Source organism: Periplaneta americana, unplaced genomic scaffold, assembly GCF_040183065.1.
Source record: "Periplaneta americana isolate PAMFEO1 unplaced genomic scaffold, P.americana_PAMFEO1_priV1 scaffold_22, whole genome shotgun sequence".
NCBI lineage: Eukaryota > Metazoa > Arthropoda > Insecta > Blattodea > Blattidae > Periplaneta > Periplaneta americana.
The window spans coordinates 3236491-3263617 of NW_027185503.1; the positions used below are offsets into that span (position 1 = coordinate 3236491).

The 27127-nt window shown below is 35.9% G+C and overlaps 1 protein-coding gene across 1 annotated transcript; it reads left to right on the forward strand.

Annotated features, from left to right (window-relative positions):
* The first annotated feature begins 1598 nt into the window (after positions 1 to 1598).
* LOC138693829 (uncharacterized) lies at positions 1599 to 7715 on the forward strand. Its single transcript, XM_069817659.1, has 3 exons — positions 1599 to 1816; positions 3906 to 4025; positions 7477 to 7715. The coding sequence occupies exons 1-3, from the start codon at positions 1600 to 1602 to the stop codon at positions 7596 to 7598; spliced, it is 459 nt and encodes a 152-aa protein (XP_069673760.1). The 5' UTR covers position 1599; the 3' UTR covers positions 7599 to 7715.
* The last annotated feature ends 19412 nt before the right edge of the window (positions 7716 to 27127 follow it).

Here is a 27127-nt window from a genome sequence, read left to right on the forward strand (position 1 = left end):
ATAAAATTATATATGGAAAATAGCGAGCGCTCGAATAAAACTGGATGATTTGTCAGCATTTCCAACGCAAAGGACTGCGGTACTCTTGATACCCATGAACTCTGTGCACAAGTTCAGCAGACTTGAATCCTTACAGGTAGCGAATAGGGCGTTTCTCCAGTGACGTCATTCAGCCAGTTCTCACCAGTGGCCCGACTCACTTGTTGAATTTGTCGCAGTTCGCAGAACTTGTTCTTGAATGTCTGAAGTTCAAACAAACTAGGTTCTTGACAGAAAGGAAGAACATTCATTTAACATAATAACAATAATCCGTGGCGCTACAGCCCGTGAAGGGCCTAGACCGACCAGCCGGCTGCTGGCTTCACGCCCACGTGCCGAAGCAAAGGTGGACCATCATCCAACCAGAATGGAGGTATCGTGTGGTTAGCACGATGATCCCCCAGCCGTTATAGCTGGTATTCGCAACCGGATTTCGCTACCTATCGTAGCTCCCCAAGTGCATCACAATGCTGGGTGGGCACCGGTCCCATACACTGGCCTAAATTTCATGAGAAAATTTCTTCCCCCATGAGGACTCCAACCAGCGCGCATTCCGTAACGCGAGTCCTAGGCGGGATGCCTTAGACCGCGACGCCACGGCGCGGGACTTCATTTAACATAGTAACACAAAATTATCTAGCTTTTTAATATGACAGTAAACATAATCAAATCATATTATTAAATCGTTGTTTCTCATCTAAGTGTGCAGTCAGTCAGAACAGGAATACAATATCGACGGGAAACAACTCAAAATTTAAAGTTTTGAGAAACATGCATTTTGTAGCTTTATCTCGGTATGAACTTAATCCAAATTCAAATCATGTTTTATATGAGTAGTTTAATATCAAAGGCGGACATCTGACCTCAGATCGAAATTTAGATAGCTGTGGATTTTTATACAATTTTTTATGTTTTTTCCAGTTATAGTGAAACCATATGCAAACTCTAACACTACATTTATAAAATAAATTGCGTTAAATATTACAAGAACACTGTGGAACAAGAAATTGCCGCTAGATCAAAACTACGGAGACGACAAATGTCCGTCTTTGATATATGCCGTAAGTTTCAAATTAGAGTGTCACAGTAACATGAAGCTTATAGAATTCAGACATAGTATTCTTACTGATTACTGTGATTTTCAGTGCTTGAAATGCATACAAATATATATAATAAAAGTTCTATGTCTCTCCTGAAAATTATGGAAAAAATCACGTACGTGGTATTAGATCTAGTCCATCGATATGCTAATTTGGGACTTCATGCCATATAATACTGAAAATATGCTACAGTGCATGCTCAATTCTCTGTTATATATAGATATGCCTGAAATAAGCAAAAATACGTACAATTAATTTTGAATATTCTTCATTACAGTTGTTCAAAACATAAAAAAAAAATCGTATGGCTTGCAAATGGACAGTAAAAACATGCAGGTGCATCCGAATCTTCGCCCTATTAATATTTCATTCACTGAAAGCCAGTGAATGCAATGGATGTTTAACAACAAAGTTCGGTTTGCTTCTTGCAGACGACTTCCCGGAGGATTTTCAAGCTCCCATGACAGCGCCCATACCAGCAACTCCCATGCCAGCACCATCATCCGAAAAAGAAAAAGAAGATGATGATGAGGAAGATTCCATGTCAATAGGCCTACCATCATTTGCGCAAGAAGAAGATAAAGAACAAGAAGATGATGAGGAGGGAAATAGAAGACGTGGCTGCTGGTCCTGTTTAAAATATGTATTTTGTGGTTGTTTTCGTCGTCTTTTTGGGAGTAAGTAGTCACAAATTTTATGTGTAAGAGCCATTTACAGATAGATCGCCCTCGGCGTGTTCTACGTTTCCTTCCCCACTTGTTCATAGTTAATCAATTCTGTTACACTTATAGTAAATTACGTGTACTTCTTAGATACCAACCATTAAAACGTTCGCTTTGTTTGGCGGCCTTTTTCTCTATGTGCTGAAAATATGTCTGAACCTCAGGCTCCGTGCTTTGGGTCCACTCACTGTGGTGATATTTAAGCGCGTATAGTCGCATTCTCCATTTAATTTATAGGCACATCACGCATAGAAATATTTGGAACTTTATGTTATGAATTTATCATTATTATGTCAAGCAATAGGAAAGAAGTGTACTTTTTTTCTTGGTTCTTATTTTTTCACAGTTCGTCCCAAGAAATGTCTTTTTCTCTTCCTGCCACTAGAGTGCACTGAAATTAATGTGTGAATGGGAACAGACATACAGCAAGGTAAGTTCATGCATTTCCTTTCTTTTCTTGAATGAAGTTAGTAATTACGAATGTTCTAGCATTTTTAAATGTTAAGGGATACTTTGTCTTAAACTACATTAACAACACCGTCCTAGCTTGCCGTTTAATAAGAAAACGTGTTAAAAAATTGAAATATTTTTAATAAAATGAATGTTTGACAATAAAATCATGACCACTTAACCAAGCCGAACAATCGAGGGCTCATAATAACGAAGTTCTATCTACTGTTTTGTAAATGTTACCGGAGGGCATTTTTAAAGTTTGTTTAGAAGTAAAAAGAAAACGGAGAACAGTTCTAATCACCACTCTAGTATGTTAGCCTCGTAAATGAGCTGTTTATCATTTCGTGAACCTAAAATATTTGGAATAATGTTATTTTATATTGTACTAAGTTGAAATAACTGGCAACAAGATTACACATATAGAATTTCGCAATAACACATTTTTTGAAATGGGCAATGCTATTTTGAGGGATGCATATTTTAGAAAGTGTCATTTTCAGTGAGCTTATGTACATTCACATACTACATTAGGAACATGATAAAACTATCAATGAGTTGCTTTTTATATGCATATAATTCGTTTTCTCCTCTATTTCTGAAATGTGTATATACATATTCCGGTGTGCTCACTCGAAAGCAAGTTACGCAATTATTGTCATTGGGAAAAACACGGACTTCCTAAGCCTAAACCAATGTCTGCGACTATCCTTGAGCTTTATTTTCATACTGTCAGTACGAATGCTAGTCGCACTGAAATCGCTGTTGCTTAAAATGGAATAGCATGTTAGTGGCCATCATAGGAATATGTGGGATAAAAACATTTTCTCCTTTCGTTTTGCAGTTGATATTGTCACTTCTATTGCATTTTGCATGAGATTTTTCATTCCAAATCTTGTTCCATTGCATAATTTTGGTGGTTCAATATTTCGCAATAGTACTATTGGTGATTAAAAATTAAGTATTTAATTATGTGTATGCAATCCTTGTGGTTTGAAAGAATTCAAGAATTCACGCGGTAAAACCAAGACCACCTTCAATACTCAGACCTGAATGCAGGTATCGATAGTAGCCAAAATGGCGCCGGTGGTGGTCCAAGCAGGATTACCACGTGGTTTTGTTATGATGTTTTCTTGTGTTAATTACGTCGTGAAATGGGCCGTTCGTGTTGTGTACCGGGTTGTAATTCTAATACTGGGCCTGCGTCTCATATTTCAGCGTTTAAATTCCCGAAAAATACAACTTTACGCGACAAATGGTTTAGGTGCATAATCGTGACAATTTCCAAGCTAAGGAAATTACAGTTTGTTGTTGTCCAGTCAACTGTCTGAGCTTCGTAAATGATAACAATAAGGCACCACTTATGAGGCAACTAAGCCAGGATATAATGGGGTAGAGTGACCAGTTCCTATCTTCCTAAAATGTGTTGCACATAAATCATTTTGAACCTAGATTAGTTATTAGGGAAGATATTTTTCCTATCATAAATGGTGATGCTTTTCGTATTCTTCAGGAAATTTCGAATCTTAGCAATGATGCCTAAACAACCATAATTTCATTACTAACCTTCATACCGTACTGTCGGTTATTCTAGCATCCAGAAAGAATCCAGATCAACGGAAAGGGGGACAGATGGAGACGTCGAGCAGCCACGACCGGGACCCCAGAACACCAAGCCTGATCACACTGTGGAGCGGCGCCGATCCTTCTTTAGGTACAGTAATTGTTTACATCCTGAAGTGGCAGCGCTTCCAGCTACGCACTAGTTCGATTACTGGTAGCGAAGAGGAGATTTATCGAGTAGTTGGTCCAAACCACTTGTTAAATTTGTCGCAGTTCGTAAAACCTGCTGTTAAATATTTGATTTAAGTTCCTTACAGAAAGGAAGAACATTAATTAAACACGCTATTCTCTAGCTTTTCAATGTGGTAGAAAATATAATGCTAAAATAAAAGACAAAATACAACTCGAAGCGAATCATATTTATTATTACTTTCTACCCAAGTGTGCAGGCAGTCAGGACAGGAATATATTATGCCTGTAGCCTTGAAAGAGACTTGCGCTTATTTTGGCTGTCGTTTACCCTTATACTTTCCCCTTTCAATGATGATAACGCATGCACAACGTAGTAAGTTATTCAAAAACATAATTTAAAAAAAAACAAAGGACTTCCAACTACAAAATGGACTACTGAGCACATTAATAAGGTACTTCTTTTTCCTCTTGTAATATTTCTCTTACAATTTCTTATTCTACTTAATTGTTCATTAATAATATTAAATGCTTTACAGCCGCTGGGTTGGTAGCTTCGCTTATGTTTGAATCTAAATTCCAGATCGCAATGAAACGTTAAAGCGGTCGATAAAGACTTTTTAGTAATGGTGGTTGGTTGATGTTTCGAAAAGTAAAAAGTTAAATTGGTAAATACGCAGTACATCACCCCCATTTTTTTAGGAAAGCCGGGCTGTATTTTTAGTCTACGGAATATATTCGTCTTTATGGAAAAACTCACTCCCGCCACTCAGTTACAAAAATGTATTATATTTTCCCTGGACCAAAGACAATGCGGCATTGCTACGAAGTGGCGCTGAAATGCTGTAATACATGTTAAATTAACTTAATTTGCGGTAACAGTAGTTCTGTAAGTGCGTGTGCAGATGTGGAGCATAGAGCTCTAACAAGCGAGCGGCACTTTGTTCTATTCTTGGCTAGGTACGCCTACATCTTCGACAGGTAAGATAATGTGCATGATATATGAGCCGTTCAGAGCAGAAGTGGTGCAAGTCAAAAATGTGTAATGAGGGTTAAAATAAACATTCTGTAAAATACAGCGCAAAGTAGCAACTAATATTAAATTTATTTAAACTATTAGTAGTCAGTGGATAGCAAGAAGGCATATTAATTGCTACTTTGCGCTGTATTTAACAGATTATTTACTTTGAACCTCATTACAGAATTTTGACTAACACATTTGCTCTGAACAGCTCATATATTTGAAGATGTAGCGAGGCAACCCTCCGCCGCTCTGATGTCGGCCAAGTGCACAGATGAAGTGTCGGAAGTCTACCCCTCCTTCTTCCTGACGCGAGTCAAATTTTAAATGATGCACATAAAAGCATGTTGATTTCCAATTTTACTTCATTTGGAGCTGCTTATTATTGCATATTTCTATTGAGATTATGAAATTTGCGGTAATTTTGGAATACGTTATATATTATTTGTTTTTTCCAGTCTTTTACACATTGATGTGAATCACTATTATACCCACATAAAGCTTGTTTAGCCAGGTGTGATATTCAATTCAATTCAATTTATTTGGCCATTAGACATACAGTTTTAGGCTTCGTCAGAATACATTGAAAAAACATATAAATACATTTTTAAAAACACATAACAGAAACAGTAAAATTTAAGTAATACAATGAAAACATGAAATAATTTGAAACTTTTAAATTGAAGAAAACTAACTAAATTGGGATTAAACTTATTTATTAAAATACAATTTCATACAAATTTGTGTTGAAAAACTCAGCAACAGAATAATATTCGTAACTAATCTAAATAACTTTATTTATTAAAACAATTTCGTGTGAATTTATGTTAAGAAAGTCATCTACAGAGTAGAAAGGAATAATTAAAAGACAATTATAAAATCTAGCTTTGAAACTATTGGTTGGTAACTTATAATATTAACTGGGAAGCTTATTATAGACTATAATTTCATCCCCATGACAGAAAAATTTGTACTAGTTTTATGTAATCTACAGTATGGAATATTAATTTGTTCACTATTTCTAATTTCATGATCATGTATATTGGCTATTAATGAGTAATTTTCTATATTTTGTGGAGTGTAAAGGACTAGGTCGTATATATATATATATATATATATATATATATATATATATATATATATAAATTTATGACAGTTAATATCTGTGATTGTTTGAAAAGAGGTCGACAATGTTCAAGATAGTTTGATTGACATAGAATTCTAATGGCTTTCTTTTGCAAACGGATAGTAACGGATAGGTGAAAAACTTAGCGCGGTAGATGGGAAGTGATGTGAAGGATTAACTAGGGTTGAAAAGATGTCAAGTTGTGACCCTTTAAATTGGTACTTCGCTTGGAGAGACTTCACAAACATACACTCATAAATAAGGCCAAGGTTTATACACAAAATGTTCAAATGTGCATAATAAACCAAGACATTTGCAAAAGCATGCAAAATCCAATGTAACTAGAGTTTACTACTATTCTAAAAAAATGAGAATGATATGTCAGGCATTTTCCACCAAGAGCCAATATGTGCACTTCATTTCTTAGTTTACCTTACTTTATCTGGTTACAAAACACAGCCAATAGCGTTTGAAGCTTGTCTGTTGTCATACTCTGTTGCTTACAAGGAGATTTTTGAATATTGAATTATCGTTTAACATCACATGAAGTTGTTGACAAAATGTTTGTGTACAAATTGTGGTTTTGTAACATTCAGGTTGAGCACAGTGCTGCAACCAAGATATTTCGAAAGTACCCTGTCTAGTTTTGTCTTCACACTGGTTCCTTGTATGTGAGAAATGTATTGTTAGAATTCTAATATTACTAATAATAATTCTGCAGGAGGCATCACGAACAGATTCACACAATCCGTACATATAATACAACAAAATCACGCACTTGACACTCAGACTGCTGGCGTGCCAACAGAGAAAATATGGTATGTAGGGGTGTTTGGGAATGCTTCTTGTTTTGCAGCAGTGCAAAGGAACAAAGGCAGAGAGTGGTTGTTCGGGCTTTTCCACACCTACCCTTCATATGCAAGGATTTTCCGCCATAGAGCAGAATTAACAAAAATATTATGTGCTTACAAACAATCCGAAAAATTATATTTTTACGAAATATGCTAATTTGGGATTTTCTGACGCAAAACCCTGAAAATAGACTACATCGTATGCTCTATAGTCTTTTATAGGCCGTATAGAAGAACGCCTGAAATGTACAAACATATGAAACCGTAACTTCAAATATTCGTCATTACAGGCGTTCAAAACATGTATAAAATGGTTTTGTATGATTTTCTTACGAATCATCGCGCTATTAATATGACATTCAATGCAAGCCAGTGAATGCACGCTTAACGATCATGTTCATTTTGCTCTTTGCAGAAATACAATTTGTCGACTATGAAGCAGAAGAGGAACTGAGAGCAGAGAAGAAGAAGATGAAAAAGTGTAGTATCTTCCGTAACCTATTTTGTTGTTTAAGACGTAAGAGAAGTAAACTTTAAGTGTATGACTAGAGGTGGAACAATTCCTTTCTAGACAAAGTATCAGAACAACCATAACATTCAATTTGAAAATACGTGCTGGTGCTTATTCCATTTTAATAAAACTGCACTGGAGTAAGAAACGTAACTTCAGTCGCTAACTACCAAACTATTCACTTAGGAAGACACTACAGTATTATTGAACGGTACCTTGTTTACGAAAAAATTGTTCCATCTCTATTCATTAAAATAGATAAATGATAGTCATAAGTAATTATCTTTACATGTCTAATGTATTCAGATTGACTGATAACTTAGATAAGTTTCAATAACAATATTTCACATTATTATTATTATTATTATTATTATTATTATTATTATTATTATTATTATTACTATTTTGTCTTTTAATGCCTATTATTCTCTTTATATTCCTCTCGCCCTCATTGCAATCCTGAGTAACGCTTGTATATGCCTTGTTATTGTATTCCGCTTTCTCGCTCTCCTTGAATTTTTCTTACACTCCTTCTATTTCCTTTCCTACTAATATTCTCCTCGTCTTCTGGTTTCTTTAGACTTCCCCTTTCTACTCGGCTTACCTCGTTTTCCTTATAATTCCCTTGTTCACCTTTATTCCTTTTGTTCTCCTTCCATATCGTCTATTCTATTTACAATAACATTTTTCCTCACTATATTCACCTTATCCTCTATGTCTCTGCCTTGATTTCCTCGTCTTCTGCTTGCATTCGCTGTGCTGTCGTTTTATTCTAATTGTTAATATTGTATTCCTCTTATAGTTCTTATATTCCAGTTATTCCATCTATATTCCTCTTATTCCCCTTGTTTTGTGCCCCTCGTTCTCGTTCTATTAATCTTATCCTCCTTGCGTTTCATGTTCTCATTGCATGACCTTTTCCTCCTCGTATTCTTTCTCTCCACGTCTTCAATTTTCCTCTCTGTTTTCGCCTCGTTTGCTTGTATTACCAGTGTTCTCCTTGCTTCCTATCTCTTCCATTTGTTCTCCTTGCATTCCCCTTGTTGTCCTTATATTCGCCCCGTGCGCCTTCCATTTCTATTGTTGTTGTATTTTCCTTGTTGACCTTCTTTTACTCTTTCTTTCCTTGCACGTCTCTTGTTCTCATTGTAATCCAATTATTTTCCACGTATTCCGTTTTTCTCATTATTTTCTCTTCTACCATTCCACTTTCTCTCTCTAAATCTCGTATGTCGTCTTTGAATACCCTCGTTCTTTTTGTATACCTCGTTTTCTCAATGTATGGCCATTTTTCTGCATTTCTCCTTATATTCGCCTTGTTTTTCCTTTCATTCCCTTTGTCTACCTTGCATTTTTGTTTTCCCTTCATTTCCCTTCTTCTCGCATTCTCTTTTTTTAATTGCATGCTCCTTGTTCTCCTTGCATTACCTTTATTTTCCTTGTTTTTCTTTTATTACAACTGTTTTTATTGTATTCCTTTCGTTCTTCTTGTAGTCCAATTGTACTCCACATATTTCTTTTATTCTCCTTTCATTTCCCTTGTATTTTCTTTGTTTATTCTTGTATTCCCTTTGTTATCCAGATATATCTCCTGGTCTCCAGGTATTCGCGTTGTTCTCCAGGTATTCCTCCTTGTTCTCCAGGTGTTACCCTTGTTCTCCTAGTATTAAACTTATCCAGTTATTACCTTGTTCTTTAGGTATTCCACTTGTTATCCTTATATCCCCGTTGTTCTTCTCGTATCCTCCTCTATTCTCCAAGTACGAGTATTCCCCTTGTCCTCCTCATATTTTATTCCTGTCCTCGTATCCAACACCTGTTCTCCTCGTATACTCCCTATTCTTATGGTTTATCTCCCGATCCACGCCTGTTTTCCTCGAATACTTGGTCTCCTGGTATTCCCCTGTTCTTCACGTATCCTCTGTTTTCTCCTCGTAACTCTAGTTTTCCTTAACTCTTCTATTCGTAACGCTCCTCCGCCTCGTATCCCGCTGTTCTCCTTATATCTCCCTAATCTCCTCGCATCGTCCTGTTCTCCTCATATCAAGTTCTCCTCTTATCCCAAATTTTCTCCTCGTATCCCTCTATTATCCTCGCTTCCCAATGTTCTCCTCGCATTCCCCCGTTCTTCTCGTATATCTTCGTATATCTTGTGTTCTCCTCGTATCGTCCTGTTTTCCTCATATCAAGTTCTCCTCTTATCCAAAATTTTCTCCTCGTGTCCCGCTATTCTCCTCGCATCCCACTGTTCTCCTGGTACATTCCTGTTTTCCCATTCCTCTGTTCTCCTTGTATATCTTGTGTTTCCTTCATATCCCCCCTTGCCTGTAATTACCCTGTTTTCCTCGTAGTCTCCTTGTTCTCCTGATAATCCCTTGTCCTCCTTGTATCTCGGCTTTTTTTCCTTTTCTCCCACTTGTTCTCCTTCCATACCTCTAGTTATCCTTATGCGCCGATTGACCACCTTTTATTCCTCTTGCTCTCTCTGTATTCTGCTTGGTCTCATCGTATACTCCTTGTATGCTCTGTTTTAGTACCCCTTCTTCTTGTATTTTACTTTCCTACTTGTATTCTCCTTTCTCTCCTTTTACTCCCATGGTTCTCCCTGTATTCCAAGTGTCCTGTTTATATTCCCTATGTTCACTTTCTCCTTACCTTCCCCTTTTTCTCCCCCTGTTTTCCTGTCGTTTTCATTTTATTTACATTTTTCTTGCATCTCCTTGTTCTAATTGTATGTGCTTTTCCTCCTTCAATTCTCTTTCTCCTCAACGACTTCTCCTTTTCTCCACGTCTTTCCCTCGTTCTCCTTGTAGTAAATTCTTCTTCTTGAATTCCTCTTGTTTTCCTTCCCTTTCGTTTGTACTCTTTGCTTTCCCCTTGTTGTCCTTATATTCGCCTTGGCCGCTTTGCAATTCTGTTCCTGTTCCACTCTCTTCCTTGTTTACCTTCCCTTTCCCTTTCTTTCCTTTCACTTGCCTTGTTCTCCTTGTACTCCCTTTGTTGTTCTTGTATTCCTCTTATTCTCCACATATTCCATTTTTCTCATATTTTCCTTGTGATCCGTCTTTTACACTTATATTTTACTTTTATTTCCCTTGTTCTCTTTGCGATTGTGTTTTCGTTGTCTTCCACTTGTACTCCTGGTATTTCCTTTGCTGTCCTTGCAATGAATTCTTCTCATTGTATTCCGATTGGTTTCGTTGTATTCCTCTTGTTACTCTTGTATTTGCTTCTTCACCTTATATTCCATATCCTCATGTTCTCCTGGTTTTCCAGCAATTCGCTTGTTATTTCCGAAACTTCTTGTATACCCATTTTCATCTCATTATTAACCCTGGCTATATTTTTATTCCCATTATTCATATTTATGTTTATTTTTTATCATCATAAGGCTTTCAGGTAGTGGTTTCCCTCACATTTCTGCATACGGTCCACCACTACCCTTGATTACATTCAATTACATATCCTAATATATTTCCCCTATCATCTATATCTCCCCATATCTTCCCACTAAATAAAGTTAAACCCTAATTCTTTCTACTTTTTCCTCCATACTTTCAGATGTACAGTTATTTCCAACTCTTCACCTTTTATTATCTTCCCTCAATCCCATTCCCGGATGCTATACAATACTATCTACCTTACTCTTATATACAAACATTCTCGGCTATAATATACTAATCCATCTTTACTAACATCGTCATCTTACATTACTATTATCCTTAATTTTCTGTTCATCTCAAAAGCCTTTTTATCTCGACTAGTATTCACTAAATTTTTCTACTTTGTCATCTATATTACCGTATCATATTATTTGTCTCATTTATTGTTCCAATGTTCTCCTGTTTGTAATACTTACTTGTTCAATTCACTTTTTACTTTTTCACTTTATTGGATAACTTTTACGGTTCACTCTCACTACTTGCACTCACTTTCTACCTCCTATCTCGATTACGTGCAACCCTAAATATATTTACTTACTATTTCCAAATCTTATCAGCCTCACTACCTTTAATGCTTTTCTTCTCACTGATTTATTCTATTCATCTTCTCATTAACACTTCACTACTTATTCCTCTATCTTATTCACATTTCCACTTCAGTTACACTAATTGATCTAATCCTCATGTTTTTGACCGTATCTAATACCACAGACTAAATCAGATTTGTCCTTTAGTTCACTTATTACACTTCACACATCTTTGTTTACACTTCCTTGTTTCTTTAACTATCACAAAACTCTCTGAACTTTTATCGTTTCCTCCAGTTTTTCGCAAATCTTTAGTACCCTATCAATATCTCCCACGGTTGCTGGACTTGGATCATCTGCGCTCTCGTTCTCTGTTATATTCTCGACTTCTTTCTTCTCTTCGTCGCACTCCCTTTCGCAACTTACACTCGCGAGGACTCCTTTCCTTATACTCTCCATATTCATCTTAGATGATTATCCTGTTTTTCCCAACCCTGGTTTCCTCTCCTTTTCTCCCCTTCTTCTTTCCTCTATTATCCCCTCACTTGATTCATATCCATCAGTAGCTCCCTCCTTCTTCACTAGACTGATTCATCATTACACAGATTAAACCTTTCTTTCTCTTATCATTGGCATACTTCTTTGCCGCTGTATCCTCTATGCCACTCTTCTTTGAAGTGTGCTTCTCATTGTCTGCTAGCTTGGTAAAATTTTGCTTGGTGATCCGTTTTTTGCTCTCTGGTTCGATGTCTTCTTTCTGCGTGTGTCGCCTTCTTGCTCCGACTCCTGATTCATCAATTTTCGTTCCATGCTTCACGTCACGTTCGGATTGTAACAGCTGTTTCGTCCCTTTACTCGGTATTAAACCAAACCATTGCTTTCCAACATTTCTTGACTTCCCATATTGTGTATTGCGAATATTCTATTCTCTTCAGTTTGTACCTTGTACATCCCCTGTCCACTACATATTCTACATTAACTCCAATGCTGTCCTTTGAAGACGGTTGCTCTGTTCGCTTGATTTCATTCTCCTCTTCTGCTTTCGATTCCCGCTGCGCGTGTTTGTCAGTCTGCCTCTGATGTTTCTCTGCCACGTTATTTAATCCAAATTCCGGATGATTTACGTTCTCCTCACAAAACTCCAGGTCAAAGTACCTCCCGTTGACTTTCAGTTTGTCTTCACATATCTAAGCAAAGTGTCCCTTGTTTCTATTATTTCTAGCTGCTTTCATCAACGATATCAGTGATTTGCGTCTGCTTCTTTTTTCATAGTTTACTTCTTTTTCAACCCTTATTTTCTTCTTCGTTAATTTTCTTAAATTCCTTAAGATTATTTCTCTTGTTCTCATGCTTGCTAATGTTATTAAAATAGGTCTGAATCTTCCTTCCCCAATTCTGTACGTCTGTTCAATATGGCTTACTCTCACATCGATACCAAAAATCTTCTCGCACACGTTATATATAGTCTCATATGTATCCATTTCGTATTCATGACCCTCTTCTTCCACCCCGAAGAGTATTAAATTCTTCGTTCTTTGCTTATCTTCATAATATCTGATTTTCTCTTTCATTTGCCCATTATCCCGTATCAGATATTCAATCTTCGCACTGATGTTTTCATTTTACACATCCAGTTTCTGATGATATATCCACTTGTCTTTTCGAGTTTCCTGTACTATTCTGCATTAGTAATCCTCTATTCCTAACTCCATTTCTCCCCTCCTTTATCACTTCCCGTTGTAGCACTTCATCCATTTTATACTGTAACTTCTGCTTTACCACTAAGTCATAGGTCAATGCCTCTCTACGCTGTTCGGTCCCCGCTTCTTCAGCACACGTCCATACTCGGCCAAAACTCGCTGATGACTCCTATTCCCATTATTTCCTTCCATCCCCCATTCTATCATTGTATGCACTGTGTTCTTATATTGTTCTTTTCTTCATGTAATCCATTCTTCTATTTGCATTCACCTTCTTCTCCTTCTATTTGCTCCTTCGCTTAGATTTCAAACTGTTCTCCTCATATCTCCGTATTCTCCTCGTATTTTCTCTCTTATCCTCTTATACCTCATGTCCTCGTATTTCCCATATTCTCCTCGTATTTTCTCTGTTATCCTCGCATACCTCATATCTTAGTATTTCCCAAATTCTCCTCGTATCCCCGTATTCTCCTCGTATTTTCTCTATTCTCCTCGCATACACCGTATTCCCCTTCTATTCCACGTATCCCCGTATAATCCTCGTATTTTCTCTGTTATCCTCTTAAACCTCATATCCTCGTATTTCCCATATTTTCCTTGTATCTCCGTATTCTCCTCGTATTTTCTCTGTTATCCTCGTATACCTCATATCCTATTATTTCCCATATTCTCCTCGTATCCCCGTATTCTCCTCATATTTTCTCTATTCACCTCGTATACTCCGTATTCCCCTTCTATTTCACGTATCCCGTATTCTCCTCGTATTTTCTCTGTTATCCTCTTACACCTCATGTCCTCGTATTTTCCATTTTCTCCTTGTATCTCCATATTCTCCTCGTATTTCCTCAGTTATCCTCGTATACCTCATATCCTAGTATTTCCCATATTCTCTTCGTATTCCCGTATTCTCTTCCTATTTTCTCTATTCTCCTCGTATACACCGTATTCCCCTTCTATTCCTCGTATCTTCTATTCACCTCGTATTTTCCCGTATTCTCTTCGTATTTCCCCTTTCCTCGTATCCCCATATTCTCCTCGCATTTCCTCTGTTCCCCTCGTATCCACGACTCCTCTTCATATTTTATGTTCTCCTCGTAACTTCTCCTCTTATCCTCGTATTGTAATTGTATACCCGTATTCTCCCCGTATTTCCCTTGTTCTTCTTGTATCCCAATATTCTCCTCGCATTCTCTCTGTTCTCCTCGTATCCCCGTATTCTCCTCGCATTTTCTCAGTTCTCCTCGTATCCCCGTATTCTCCACGTATTTTCTCGGTTCTCCTCTTATCCTCGTATTCCCCTTGTATCCCCGTATTCTCCCCGTATTTCCCTTGTTCTTCTCGTATCTCCATCTTCTACTCGCATTTTCTCTGTTCTCCTCGTATCCCCGTATTCTCCTCGAATTTTCTCTGTTCTCCTCGTATCCCCGTATTCTCCTAGTACTTTCTCGGTTCTCCTCTTATCCTCGTATTCTCCTTGTATCCCCGTATTCTCCCCGTATTTCCCATATTCTCCTCGTATCCCCGTATTCTCCTCGCATTTTCTCTGTTCTTCTCGTATCCCCGTATTCTCCTCGTACTTTCTCGGTTCTCCTCGTATCCCCGTATTCTCCTCACATTTTCTCTGGTCCCGTATCCCCGTATTCTCTTCGTGTTTTCTCGGTTCTCCTCTTATCGTCGTATTCTCCTTGTATCCCCGTATTCTCCCCGTATTTCCATTGTTCTTCTCGTATCCCCATATTCTCCTCGCATTTTCTCTGTTCTCCTCGTATCCCCGTATTCTCCTCGCATTTTCTCTGTTCTCTTCGTATCCCCGTATTCTCCTCGCATTTTATCTGTTCTCCTCGTATCCCCATATTCTCCTCTCATTTTCTCAGTTCTCCTCGTATCCCCGTACTCTCCTTGTATTTTCTCGGTTTTCCTCTTATCCTCGTATTCTCCTTGTATCCCCGTATTTCCCTTGTTCTTCTGGTATCCCCATATTCTCCTCGCATTTTCTCTGTTCTCCTCGTATCCCCGTATTCTCCTCGTACTTTCTCGGTTCTCCTCTTATCCTCGTATTCTCCTTGTATCCCTGCATTCTCCTCGTATTTCCCTTGTTCTTCTCGTATCCCCATATTCTCCTATCATTTTCTCTGTTCTCCTCGTATCCCCGTATTCTCCTCGTATTTTCTCGGTTCTCCTCTTATCCTCGTATTCTCCTTGTATCCCCGTATTCTCCCGTATTTCCCTTGTTCTTCTCGTATCCCCATATTCTCCTCTCATTTTCTCAGTTCTCCTCGTATTTTCTCGGTTCTCCTCTTATCCTCGTATTCTCCTTGTATCCCTGTATTCTCCCCGTATTTCTCTTGTTCTTCTCGTATCCCCGTATTCTCCTCATTTTCTCTGTTATCCTCGAATCCCCGTATTCTACTCGTATTTTCTCTGTTCTCCTCGTATCTCTGTATTCTCCTCCTATTTCCCCTGTTTCCTTAGAATCCCCGTATTATCCTCGTTTATTCCCTCTTCTCCTCGTATGTTCTCTGTTCTCCTCGTATAACCCGTATACTCCTCTCATTTCTCTTGTTCTGCTGGTATGAATGAATGTATATATTTATCTTTAAGCAATATACCTTTTGGTGTGGCGGCACTTCACATTATTAGTATACAGTGCCATCTCCCCGTTTTACAATGCCTCTCGTACAAGTCAATTAGGTCATTACTTATTTTTATTTTATTATTGCAATTCTTCCACTAGTCTTTTCTTGTCCGTCATCAATTCCTCCACTAATTTACTCCTAACGCATTATTATACCAAAAATACTTTACTTCTAATTTTTGACCCTAACTCCTCTATGACACATTTCCTCTCACTTCACATCTCTAACTATTAGCACTTTTCACAGCTAACTTTTCCACATTGCTACATTATTAAGGTCTTAATTTCCTTTTCTCACGATTTATTTCCTCTCCACACCATTTCCTTCCGTCATACAGTTTTTTTCACCTTGTTTTCCCCTCTTCCTTCATCACTGCTTCCTGAACTATCTCCTATTTGCGTTACTCTATTTCTCGTGAGCTTAGATTTAGATCTTAGTTTCTTCACCCGCTTCGGAATTGCTCCCATCTGATGTCCACTATTTCCATTCTCTTGCACTGAGGTCTTGTTCTAGTGTGCTTGCTGAATACCAGTTTGCGTCATTCTTGTTTCTTCTTCAGATGACGTCACTGCCTGCTTTCCGGAAAATTTCGCTGAGTTTAACACGTTTGCATTTGCCTCGCGTAAACTCTTCACACTTGTGTCACTAACTTCGCCTTTAGATACGATATTCTAGTTTTTTCTTTCAAAATTATTTTGTCCCTTTCCTTTTCATCCGAGCCTACAATCAGTTCCTTTAACGTTACTAGACACTACTCAACACTAAAAACCAAATTGTTTATCTTAAATTTGTCCTTGATAAGTATCGCGAATTGTCCATTTCTTCGTGCTGCTTTAAGAAAATGGATTAAAACTCTTCTTCTACTTCTCACTTCGTAGCTCCAGTCGTTATCTATTCTGATCGATGTGTTCCCTAGCATCCTTCTATTCTTCATAATCCTCTCCTTCGTAACCGAACTCTTAAATTTTACTAATGTTGGCCTAAGTTGTTCTGAGTTTTGTATTTGCATCTTTCCTATTCTAAATGCTTCCTGTACTTGTCCATCGCTCACGTCTATATCAAAACATTCCCAACACACTCCTAATATCTTCTCATATTTATCGATAAGTTACTCTGTTCTCTATTTTTTCTTCTATCCCGAAAAATAACAAGACTTTTTCTCCTCTTCTCCTCCTCAAAGTGATCCCATTTGCTTTTTAGAATTTCGTTTTCCAGTTGAATTTCTTCCATCTTCTTGCCATGCTCTCCTTCATTTCCCTTAGGTCTTGTTTCACTGCACTGTCCTCCATTTCACTGTTACGCACACTTATTCACCGGTTTAACACAGGTCAACGCCTCTACTACACGTTACTATCCCTGACTTGCACAAAGCGAACCGACTTCGTCTGCAACTTGCTTGAGACTGTTCTGCTCATATACCTCGTATTCTCCTCGTATTTCCTTTGTTCTCGTATTCCCCTTATTCTCCACGCAATTAATTTCAAAACCAGAGCCATGTCTATGTGGTGATAATTTTCTTAGAATTTCGCATGTCACTTTCAAATTTACTTTTCTTTTTTTGTGATGAATAAAGTATTAAATTTTCAAAGTAATGTCGCAGTAATGTAACATACGTATCTGTCATAGTGCAATAGCAGAACACAATATATCTTTTGCCTAATTTTCTTCGACGCGAAAATTAATTTAAACACATTTTAACAAGATAAAACGAAACTCGTTAATTATAACGAATTTATAAAGATAATAATATTAATATAATTATATTATTATTAGCGTTATTATTATTTTTCGGATCTGATGTAAGATTATTATAATATTTTATATATTATGTAGTTGGACATTATTGACAGCAATATATATGTAGTAAAGTAAATAACATAATAATTATTACTTTAACTTACTCTTAATTTCAATCAATGAAATAGGCAAACTACAATAATCACGATGTTGCAGTAATTTCCGATTTCACTGAGGACTACTCGTAAGACCTAAGAATATGATAATCATTTATATAAAACCCATGGCTATGGCATTCCACGACGCAATTATTTCGGTTTTCTCTTCGGGAACTATCTGCTAAACCTACCAAGTACATAGAATGAAAATGGTGGTTTGCCAAGGTTCATTGCCTCCATTGCGGAATCATTAAATTCTTTCTTTCTTGCTGAAATATTAGAATGGTTTGACAAGAACTCATAGTATGAAGTACCGCTAAAATTATACTTTTATGTTCCGAAAACAACGTTCCACAGGGATGGTCGAGCTACGCATTAACTGACAGACAAAAATACTGCCAGTTACTCTCAACGTATATAAATAAGATAACGTCAAATGTTTATGTGTATTTCCTTGGAAAAATACATATCATATTTAGTTAAAATAAGGTAAATTGAAAAGTACACCGTTTTTCATAATGATCGCGCAAATTCGCCTGTAAAATGTTGTCATAGATGAACTATACTTAACACTAAACATGCACTGAGAGGCATTCGGTTTAATTATTATCGCATAGTAGTACCAAAATCACATTGGTTGGAGTAAATCATTGCACGTCGATAAGATAAATGAATTTGTGAAGTAAAGAGAACCGACATAACTAAAACCATGTAAACTCGAGGAAAAAAATAGATCTTTAATCAATATTTTTCATTCCACTGCACATTTCCTGTGTTAAAAATGCAATAATTTCAAGTTGTGGCAGCAAATGTACTGGGTTGCGTCTGTTCTAAGTTCTTCCAGTTGAAGTTCACTTTACTACAGCGGTCAATGAGTGGACAAACATGGAGACAGCTTTTCCTGGACGTGCAAGAGTGATAATGAGATAATGCCAAATCATATTCATACTACGCCATGAAGACACTTCAGAGACATGGAGGTAGATCATTACCGTCTTAATCCCGGCACTAGAACGAGGTGGTATGGTCGGCACCACACTGCGATTGTCTTTTGCCTCCGGGAAGATCCCGGCATTCATCTACAATGATTAACCATGAAAAACCTGGAGCAGTTACTTAAGAGATGAAAAAGAAACTAAAGTGTATTGGAGACAAAAATACTAGTTTCTCAATCATATGTGGTGAGCGAGATGTGTTAGTGAAACAATTTAAACTCTGACAGAAGAAATGCAGCAAAATTATCAGTGACATAATTATGTCATTGTTAGGGGTTTATCACTTTTCGCGACGTCGAAAGACTTTCTTACAGTAAAGTATTGTTTAAGTGACCACTTCATTTCAACTTCGGCTATTTTTTAATATGTTAAACGCAGGCGCCTTTTTTAAAATAGAAAAACTTTTATATTAAATCTCATCATAATATATGAAAATTAATTAAAAAAGAATTTATGAATGAAGTGAAGGCACAGGAGATCAAACTTACGGCAGAAAAGAATATAGAAAAACGAGAGACGAGAAAATAAGAAATGAAGAGCATAACATTCCTAAGAATGCCACAATACGTTCTTACCTAGTGTAACAGAATAATGCAATAAATGCGAGTGCAACTGCAAAATGTTAATAATTTAATAAAACTTTCGATGGCCAACTTATTTTTGATATGGTTACAAATTACGATCTAAATAAAAGGGAAATAAATTGAAGAATAGAAATGAAGGAAATAAAGGCAGAAAGAATAAATACGGGAAGAGATATTGAAAAAAAAAATAAATGGAAAAAAATATAAAGAGTCACAAAATTAATATAAATCGGTCACAGCATTACTGAACAACAGAAATTCAATGGCCTACGAAATAAAAGAAATATACAAAGAAAAGAAGGTTGTTTTATATCAATGGCTAAGAGGTGATACGTCGTAGGCCTAACTACAAAGTGTTATTTATACATCTTGATTACACAACTTTTAACACTGTATCACTTCGGAATATGTATGATAAGAACTTTTTTGTGTTAAATGTTAACGTACCTTGTTAACGACCGAAAATAAGTCGAAACATGTTAACAAGGTACGTTAAAATTTAACGCAAGAACGTTCTTATCATACATATTCCGAAGTGGTTATTTAGTTTAACTGCATTATATTATGTGTAACAAATATTTTATCATTATCTTCACAAAATTGAGCAGATAACTAATATTTTGTCCTCGTGTAGAAGATCTTGCAAAGCAGAAGCATATTATTATATATAAAGTTTGTCTATTATGAGAGAAACTAACTGTACACCTCGCTGATAAATAGTAATAAACTTCAAAATTGAGATCGACAGTTTTCTGGTTGCTAACAGCCTATCAATCACATATTGTTTTGTTTGGTTAAATAATTATGTAAATATGTTAACAAATTATTTGATTATGCTGCTTGAAAAATGGCAATCCTCTTGTGTTTCCAGTAAAAATTAAAATTAAACTCTTGTCACTGAAGTATCTCTGACTGCAGTAAAGGGATCTATAAAAATCCTAAGAAACCATCTCTACACGTAAATAGATGGATCTTTACCTATGGCGATCTACTCATTTAAGTTGGGTCTTGCACTCTTGCAGAGCAGTATATTAGAGAGTACCGCATTCTCGGCGGCGGCGGCCATATTTACTCCTGGCTCGGCACAGAAGCGTAAGCAGTAATGCTAGAAGGAAGGTCAATAAAGGCGATATCATACATGTAGTTGTGGTTTATTGAATACAGGAGACAAGGATTAATAAACATTATTGCCATAGTGAAATGACTCGTTAGAGATAACACTTAATTATTTATGTTATGTCCATTTTAATAGGGATAACATCAGCAATTTTCTACTGAAATTCTCATACCAACATTTCGACTGCCACATTTAGCAGATTGTTGTAGTGCATTTGCTATAACAGGCAATTTTCTTAACAATAAATATATTCTGGTCCTAAAATACAGTGATAAGACGTTTTCAAAAATATTATAACAAGTTGGGAACGTATGAGTTGAAGTGTTAATGAATAAAGACTTCAAATCCTTTAATTTCAACTCATTTTCTATCAACGTTTCACATTTTTCTGCAAATAGAATTATATCAAATACGAATTTACAAGGGTATACAAGTGACATTACCTTATATGACTTGAGAGTCACTAATGTGCTAATAAAATTTATAGATTCATCCCTGTTATCAGTTATTAGAGATGAAAAACAGTTTTCACAAATATTATATAACTTATTTTTTTTTATTTTGAACAAAACTGTTCCCAACAAACAGTAAAGAGCTTGTTGTTCACTCAAGTCACTATTTATATTTTCAGTTAAAATACAATTTAGCCTATATCAATTTCCTTTTACTTACATTCATCTTCACTAGACCTTTCTGTTTCGGATTTACTTACATCTGTACCTAGAAACTCAATTAATTGTTCAGAATTGCAAACTGCGTAATTTTAATGCTTCGTTTTTTAGAAAAACTGAGAAATCGCAATGCAGTTTTGAATTATTTTGCATCCGGGATTGGATTTATGGAACGGACAGTAGAAAATAAATTTTCTAACGCATCCTGCATATATCTATCTGGCATAAGATATTAATCAGTGAGTGGAAAAAGGGAATAACTACTTTGAACCCAACTTTTCAGGAAACAAAAAAAAACTTTCTGCAGCTTTTCTGTTAAGTTTGATTTAAATGTTGTCAACAGTAAAATTGTTCACTATTGTTTGTAGTATATGTATTAATACCAAACTTTGCTCTATGCCTTGTTAATATTTGTATACAAGTTTTTTAAAATTTAAAACTTATTTCCTTTTTCCACTCAATCATACATTTACTTTATTAGCTTCCTAACCTCTCCTCCATTTTTTTCCTTCTTTAAAAATGTATATAAATGATTAAATAGGTTAATAACGACTTCCACATTACAATTTTATGGAAAAAAATACACAGGGTGAATCAAAAGTTTAGAACCAGATAAATATATTCCATATGCTTGATTTTCGAATAGTATAGGTATTATCAGTATTTGTAAGACTAAATGCTCTACCAGTGACACATTCGATTATAGCTCTCAGCTATTTAAAAAGCCGCCATTTTGAATGCAACTTCGAAATTTTAAATGGAAAGGGGGTCATGTAGGTACTCAAAATCATAGAAATTTTCTGAGAAAAACAATGTACAATCCGTTTTGAGATATCAATAATCGTTTTCAAGTTATTTAAAGATAGCTGTAATAATGACACAAACATTAGTTACTGCATCTACAGATATTTTGTAACATGGTACGATACTAAAGAGGCTTTGGAAAAGGTGATTTCATGAAATTCTGGTAATTAACTTTTCCTGCTTACTATTCGGTTAATCTGTGACAGTTTCAATGCATTGTTGATTATTTGAAGCTTTCCTACAACAAATTTCTTTATGGCATTATCGAAAGAGTAAGGAATTGGGATAATTCTTCGTTCTGGTAGGTTAAGCCACAGAAATGTTGCAGCAGACTAAACGAACAGTTCTCTAGACATTAGATTGGTCAACGTGGACCAACGTGGACCAGTAGAATGGCCGGCCATGTCTCCAGATTTAACAAATCTTGATTTTTTCTTTTAGGGTTACATAAAGAGCTTGATAGGATGAAGAGAAAATTGAGAATGTGGAACATTTAAAGAACCGTATCATTGAAGCCTATGCTAAAATCACCCCGGGAATGCTACAAAATGTTCTATTCGTATTCTCAATTTTCTCTTCATATATCAAGCTCTTAACCAAGAGGTGTTAAATCTGGAGACCTGGCCGCACGCATCACTAAATATATGCAGTTCCGTAACAAATTCTTGCAAATACGTGGACACATAGTGGGAAAGAAAATTGCACACTTCATCTGGACCTTTATTCCCAATTCCCTCATGGTATGTGTAGAAAACAGACGTGTTGTTAGAAAGATTATGAATATAGAATATGTACATCCGAAGCTTGAGAATACAAAACATCATTCTCCTGTACAGGAATAAAGGGAAGTGACAAGTTCTGCATGTAGTCGAATAATAACCCAACATCATTTTCCCTTTGTTTACATGTACAGTATGATTTACTTCATGTAGCTTATTATTAGTTTATTATAAAACTTTTTTCAATATTAGCTGTAATAGAACAGCTGAGTCAGCCACTGGCACAATCTTGAGTGGAAAAAGGGAACTACTACAGAAGTTATATCCTTCTTCCACTCAACACAGAACAAACATGAGATTTTACCTGGGTAAGAATACTAATAATATTCCCTTTTTCAGTTCATCCAATGAGTCTATCATTGAGGAACAAAATGGCTATCTCAGTTCAAATTAGCAACAAAATGTAGTTATTCCCTTTCTCCACTCACCGGTTCTTTGAAGTTCGCTTTATTAAGACAATTTTCATGAAAATCAAGAACTATTTTTGTTACCAATATTATACCAGTTTGGGATGGCTTCCAACGTCCCATTTTGCCCACCTTGATGATTTCAATTATAAATATTTTGTCATTACTTATTTATGGCTTTTAAGGAACCCGAAGATTCATTGCCGCCCACACATAAGCCCGCCATCGGTCCCTATCCTATGCAAGATTAATTCAGTTCCTATCATCATATCCCACCTCCCTCAAATCCATTTTAATATTATCCTCTCATCTACGGCCTTCCCAAAGATTTTTTTCCTCCGGCTTCCCAACTAACACTCTATATTCACAACTAACACTCTATATGCATTTCTGGATTCGCCCGTACGTGTTACAATTCCTGTTCATCTCGAAAGTCTGGATTTAATGTTCCTAATTATGTCAGGTGAAGAATACAATGCGTGCAGTTCTGTGTTGTGTAACTTTCTCCATTCTCCTGTGATTTCATCCCATGTAGTCCCAAATATTTTCGTACTTACCTTATTCTCATACACACTTAACCCTCCGCTGAACACGTTAAAAATGTTACGTGTATTGGCAAATGGGTCATGGGGTCTCAAAAGACCTCACATGCCCAGCGAAGGGTTAAACCTGTTCCTCTCTCAAAGTGAGAGTCCAAGTTTCACAACCATACATAACAGATAACATAACTGTTTTATAAATTGTAACTTTTAGATATTTTGATAGTAGACTAGGTGAGAAAGTCTTCTCAACCGAATAACAAAAATTTCCCGTATTTATTCTGCGTTTCATTTCCTCCCGAGTTTCATTTATATTTGTTACTGATGCTCCAAGATATATGAATTTTTCTACCTCTTCGAAGGATAAATTTCTTATTTTTATATTTCCAGTTCTTATAATATTCTGGTGACGAGACATAGTCATATACTTTGTCTTTTCGGGATTTACTTCCAAACCCTTCGCTTTACTTGCTTGAAGTAAAATTCTCGTGTTTTCCCTAATAGTTTGTGGATTTTCTCCTAGCATATTCATGTCATCCGCATAGACAAGAGGCTGTAACCCGTTCAATTCCAAACCCTCTCTGTTATCCTGAACTTTCCTAATGGCATATTGTAGAGCAGCGTTGTCAGACAGAGACTAAACGGAGCGGAGCGCTCCACTAGACGGTTGTGTGCTCCGGTGTTTCCACAGACATAAGCAAGTTCACGCTCCGATCTAGCTCCACAACCGGTTTTGGAGCTTACAACTCTGACACTACTGTTCTAGAGCAAAGTTAAGAAGAAAATGTGACAGTGCAGCTCCTTGCTTTAGCCCGCAGTGAAAAATTATGTCGTTGAGAAAATTAATGATAGAAGTATATTCCTCGTCTTGTTTGTGACCTAATGCTAATTTTGTATAACAAAAATTGATTACACATTGATTAACTGCACAATAACGCGGCATTCTTCAAGATAACGATGGAATATCACACTATAAACCTGTGTTCCTACGCAAGACTTGCAGTGTACTGAGTCTCCGCAGGAGTAAATATGGCCGCCGCGTCGGCATTTGCCGGATCAAAAGAATGCGGTACTCTCCAATATACACTACTCTGGGGTCTTGTAACTAATGATAAATAGAAGACTGTGATCACTTGATAGCAAATGGATACCGTAGTAGGAAAATGTTACGTTTCTACTGGAATTAATGATCTTCTGTTTAGTCGTCTTCAATTATTTATAATTGTGTTATTTCTTTTTCTTTTCCTTCTTCATTGGTTTTTTTCCATTATAATTGTGTACCTACCATTTACTAAAAAAAAAACAACAATTTCTTGGTAAGCTCTATCTTCTAGGCAGCCTTCGCTTGGAGGAAGCTGACTAAAATTCAAAACAATATCATTATATACACCCGGGGTCTTCAATTTTTAAATCAATTTCTGTTTTACTTGCAAATTCACAGATACGAGATATTCAATTGTAAATGAATGTAACTGTAATCAGTTAATCACTCTAGTCGAATTTGAAGTTCCTATTTATAGTAATAGAATTAATTAAACATTTTTTTAAGGTGTCCCTGGACAAATTACAGTACAAACAATACCATAATACAGAAGTTGTTGCTATTATAATAAGTATTTTAACAATTGTGATATTTTTTGTTCTAGATGTTTTACATCTGCCACAGTACAAACAGCCCAACCTACATGCAATTTAGTTTAGTTTAATTTGTATAAGTTTTATTTTTTTTTTATTGCTAACTTTCTGTTATTTGTAAGTAGTATACCCTTATTGTTGTAGGGAAACTATGAAAAATGAATAAATAAATAAATAAATAAATAAATAAATAAATAAATAAATAAATAAATAAATAACTAAATAAGGTAAGTAAATAAGGTAAGTAAGGTAAGTAAGGCAAGTAAGATAAGTAAGGTAAGTAAGGTAAGTAATGTAAGTAAGGTAAGTAAGTATGGTAAGTAAGATAAGTAAGGTAAGTAAGGTAAGTAAGTAAGGTAAGTAAGGTAAGTAAGTAAGTAAGGTAATAAGTAAGTAAGGTAAGTAAGTAAGTACGTAAGTACGTAAGTATCTAAGGTAAGTAAGGTAGGTAAGTAAATAAAGTAAGTAAGGTAAGTAAGTAAGGTAAGTAAGTAAGTATGTTAAGTAAGCAAGGTAAGAAAGAAAGGTAAGTAAGCAAGTAAGATAAGTAAGCAAGTTTGATAAGTAAGCAAGTGTGATAAGTAAACAAGTAATGTAAGTAAGTTAAGTAAGGTAAGTAAGAAGGTAAGTAAGTAAGTAGGTAAGTAAGATAAGTAAGTAACTAAGGTAAGTAAGTAAGGTAAGCAAGCAAAGTAAGTAAGTAAGGTAAGTTAGAAGGGTAGTAAGTAGGTAAGTAAGTAAAGTAAGTAAGGTAAGTAAGTAAGGTAAGTAAGGTAAGTAAGCAAATAAGGTAAGTAAGTAGGTAAGTACGTAGGTAAGTAAGTATGGTAAGTAAGTAAAGTAAGTAAGTAAGGTACGTAAGCAAGTAAGGTAAGTAAGTAAAGTAAGGTAAGTAAGGTAAGCAGGTAAGTAAGGAAGGTAAGTAAGTAAGGTAAGTAAGTAAAGTATGTACGTAAGTAAGGTAAGTAAGCAAGTAAGGTAAGTAAGTATGTAAGTAAGGTAAGTAAGTAAGGTAAGGTAGGTAGGTAAGTAAGTAAGGTAAGTAAGATAAGTAAGATAAGTAAGGTAAGTAAGTAAGGTAAGTAAGATAAGTAAGATAAGTAAGGTAAGTAAGTAAGGTAAGTAAGTAGGTAAGTACGTAGGTAAGTAAGGTAAGTAAGGTAAGTAAGTTAAGTAAGTAAGGTAAGTAAGATACGTAATGTAAGTAAGTAACTAAAGTAAGGTAAGTAAGAAAGGTAAGTAAGTAAAGTAAGTAAGGTAAGCAGGTAAGTAAGGTAAGTAAGTAAATTAAGTCAGGTAAGTGAGCAAGTAAAGTAAGTAAGCAAGGTGATTAAAGTAGGAAAGTAAGTCGGTAATAAGCAGGGTAAGTATGTAAGTAACGTAAGTAAGATAAGTAAGGTAAGTAAGGTAAGAAAGTAAGTAAGGTAAATAAGAAACTAAGGTAAGTAACTAAGTAAGGTAAGTAAGGTAAGTAGGAAAATAAGCTAAGTAAGTAAGGTAAGTAAGAAACTAATTAAGGTAAGTAAGCAACTAAGTAAGGTAAGTAAGTAAGGTAAATAAGTAAGGTAAGGAGGTAAGTAAGGTAAGTAAGTTAGGTAAGTTAAGTAAGTAGGAAAGTAAGCAAGTAAGGCAAGTATGCAAGTAAGTAAGATAAATAAGGAAAGTAAGTAAGATAAATAAGTAAGTAATGTAAGAAAGTAAGGTAAGTAAATAAGTAAGGTAAGTAAGGTAAGTAAGTAAGATAAGTAAGTAAGGCAGGTAAGTAAGGTAAGTAAGTAAGGTAAGTAAAGCAAGTGAGGTAAGTAATTATGGTAAGTAAGATA

Excerpts from the sequence above, each read along its gene's own strand:
- LOC138693829 (XM_069817659.1), top strand. The coding sequence starts at position 1,600 with ATGACAGCGCCCATACCAGCAACTCCCATGCCAGCACCATCATCCGAA. Across the intron at positions 1,817-3,905 it reads TTTTCGTCGTCTTTTTGGGA|CATCCAGAAAGAATCCAGAT; the intron begins GTAAGTAGTCAC and ends CGGTTATTCTAG. Across the intron at positions 4,026-7,476 it reads CGGCGCCGATCCTTCTTTAG|AAATACAATTTGTCGACTAT; the intron begins GTACAGTAATTG and ends TGCTCTTTGCAG.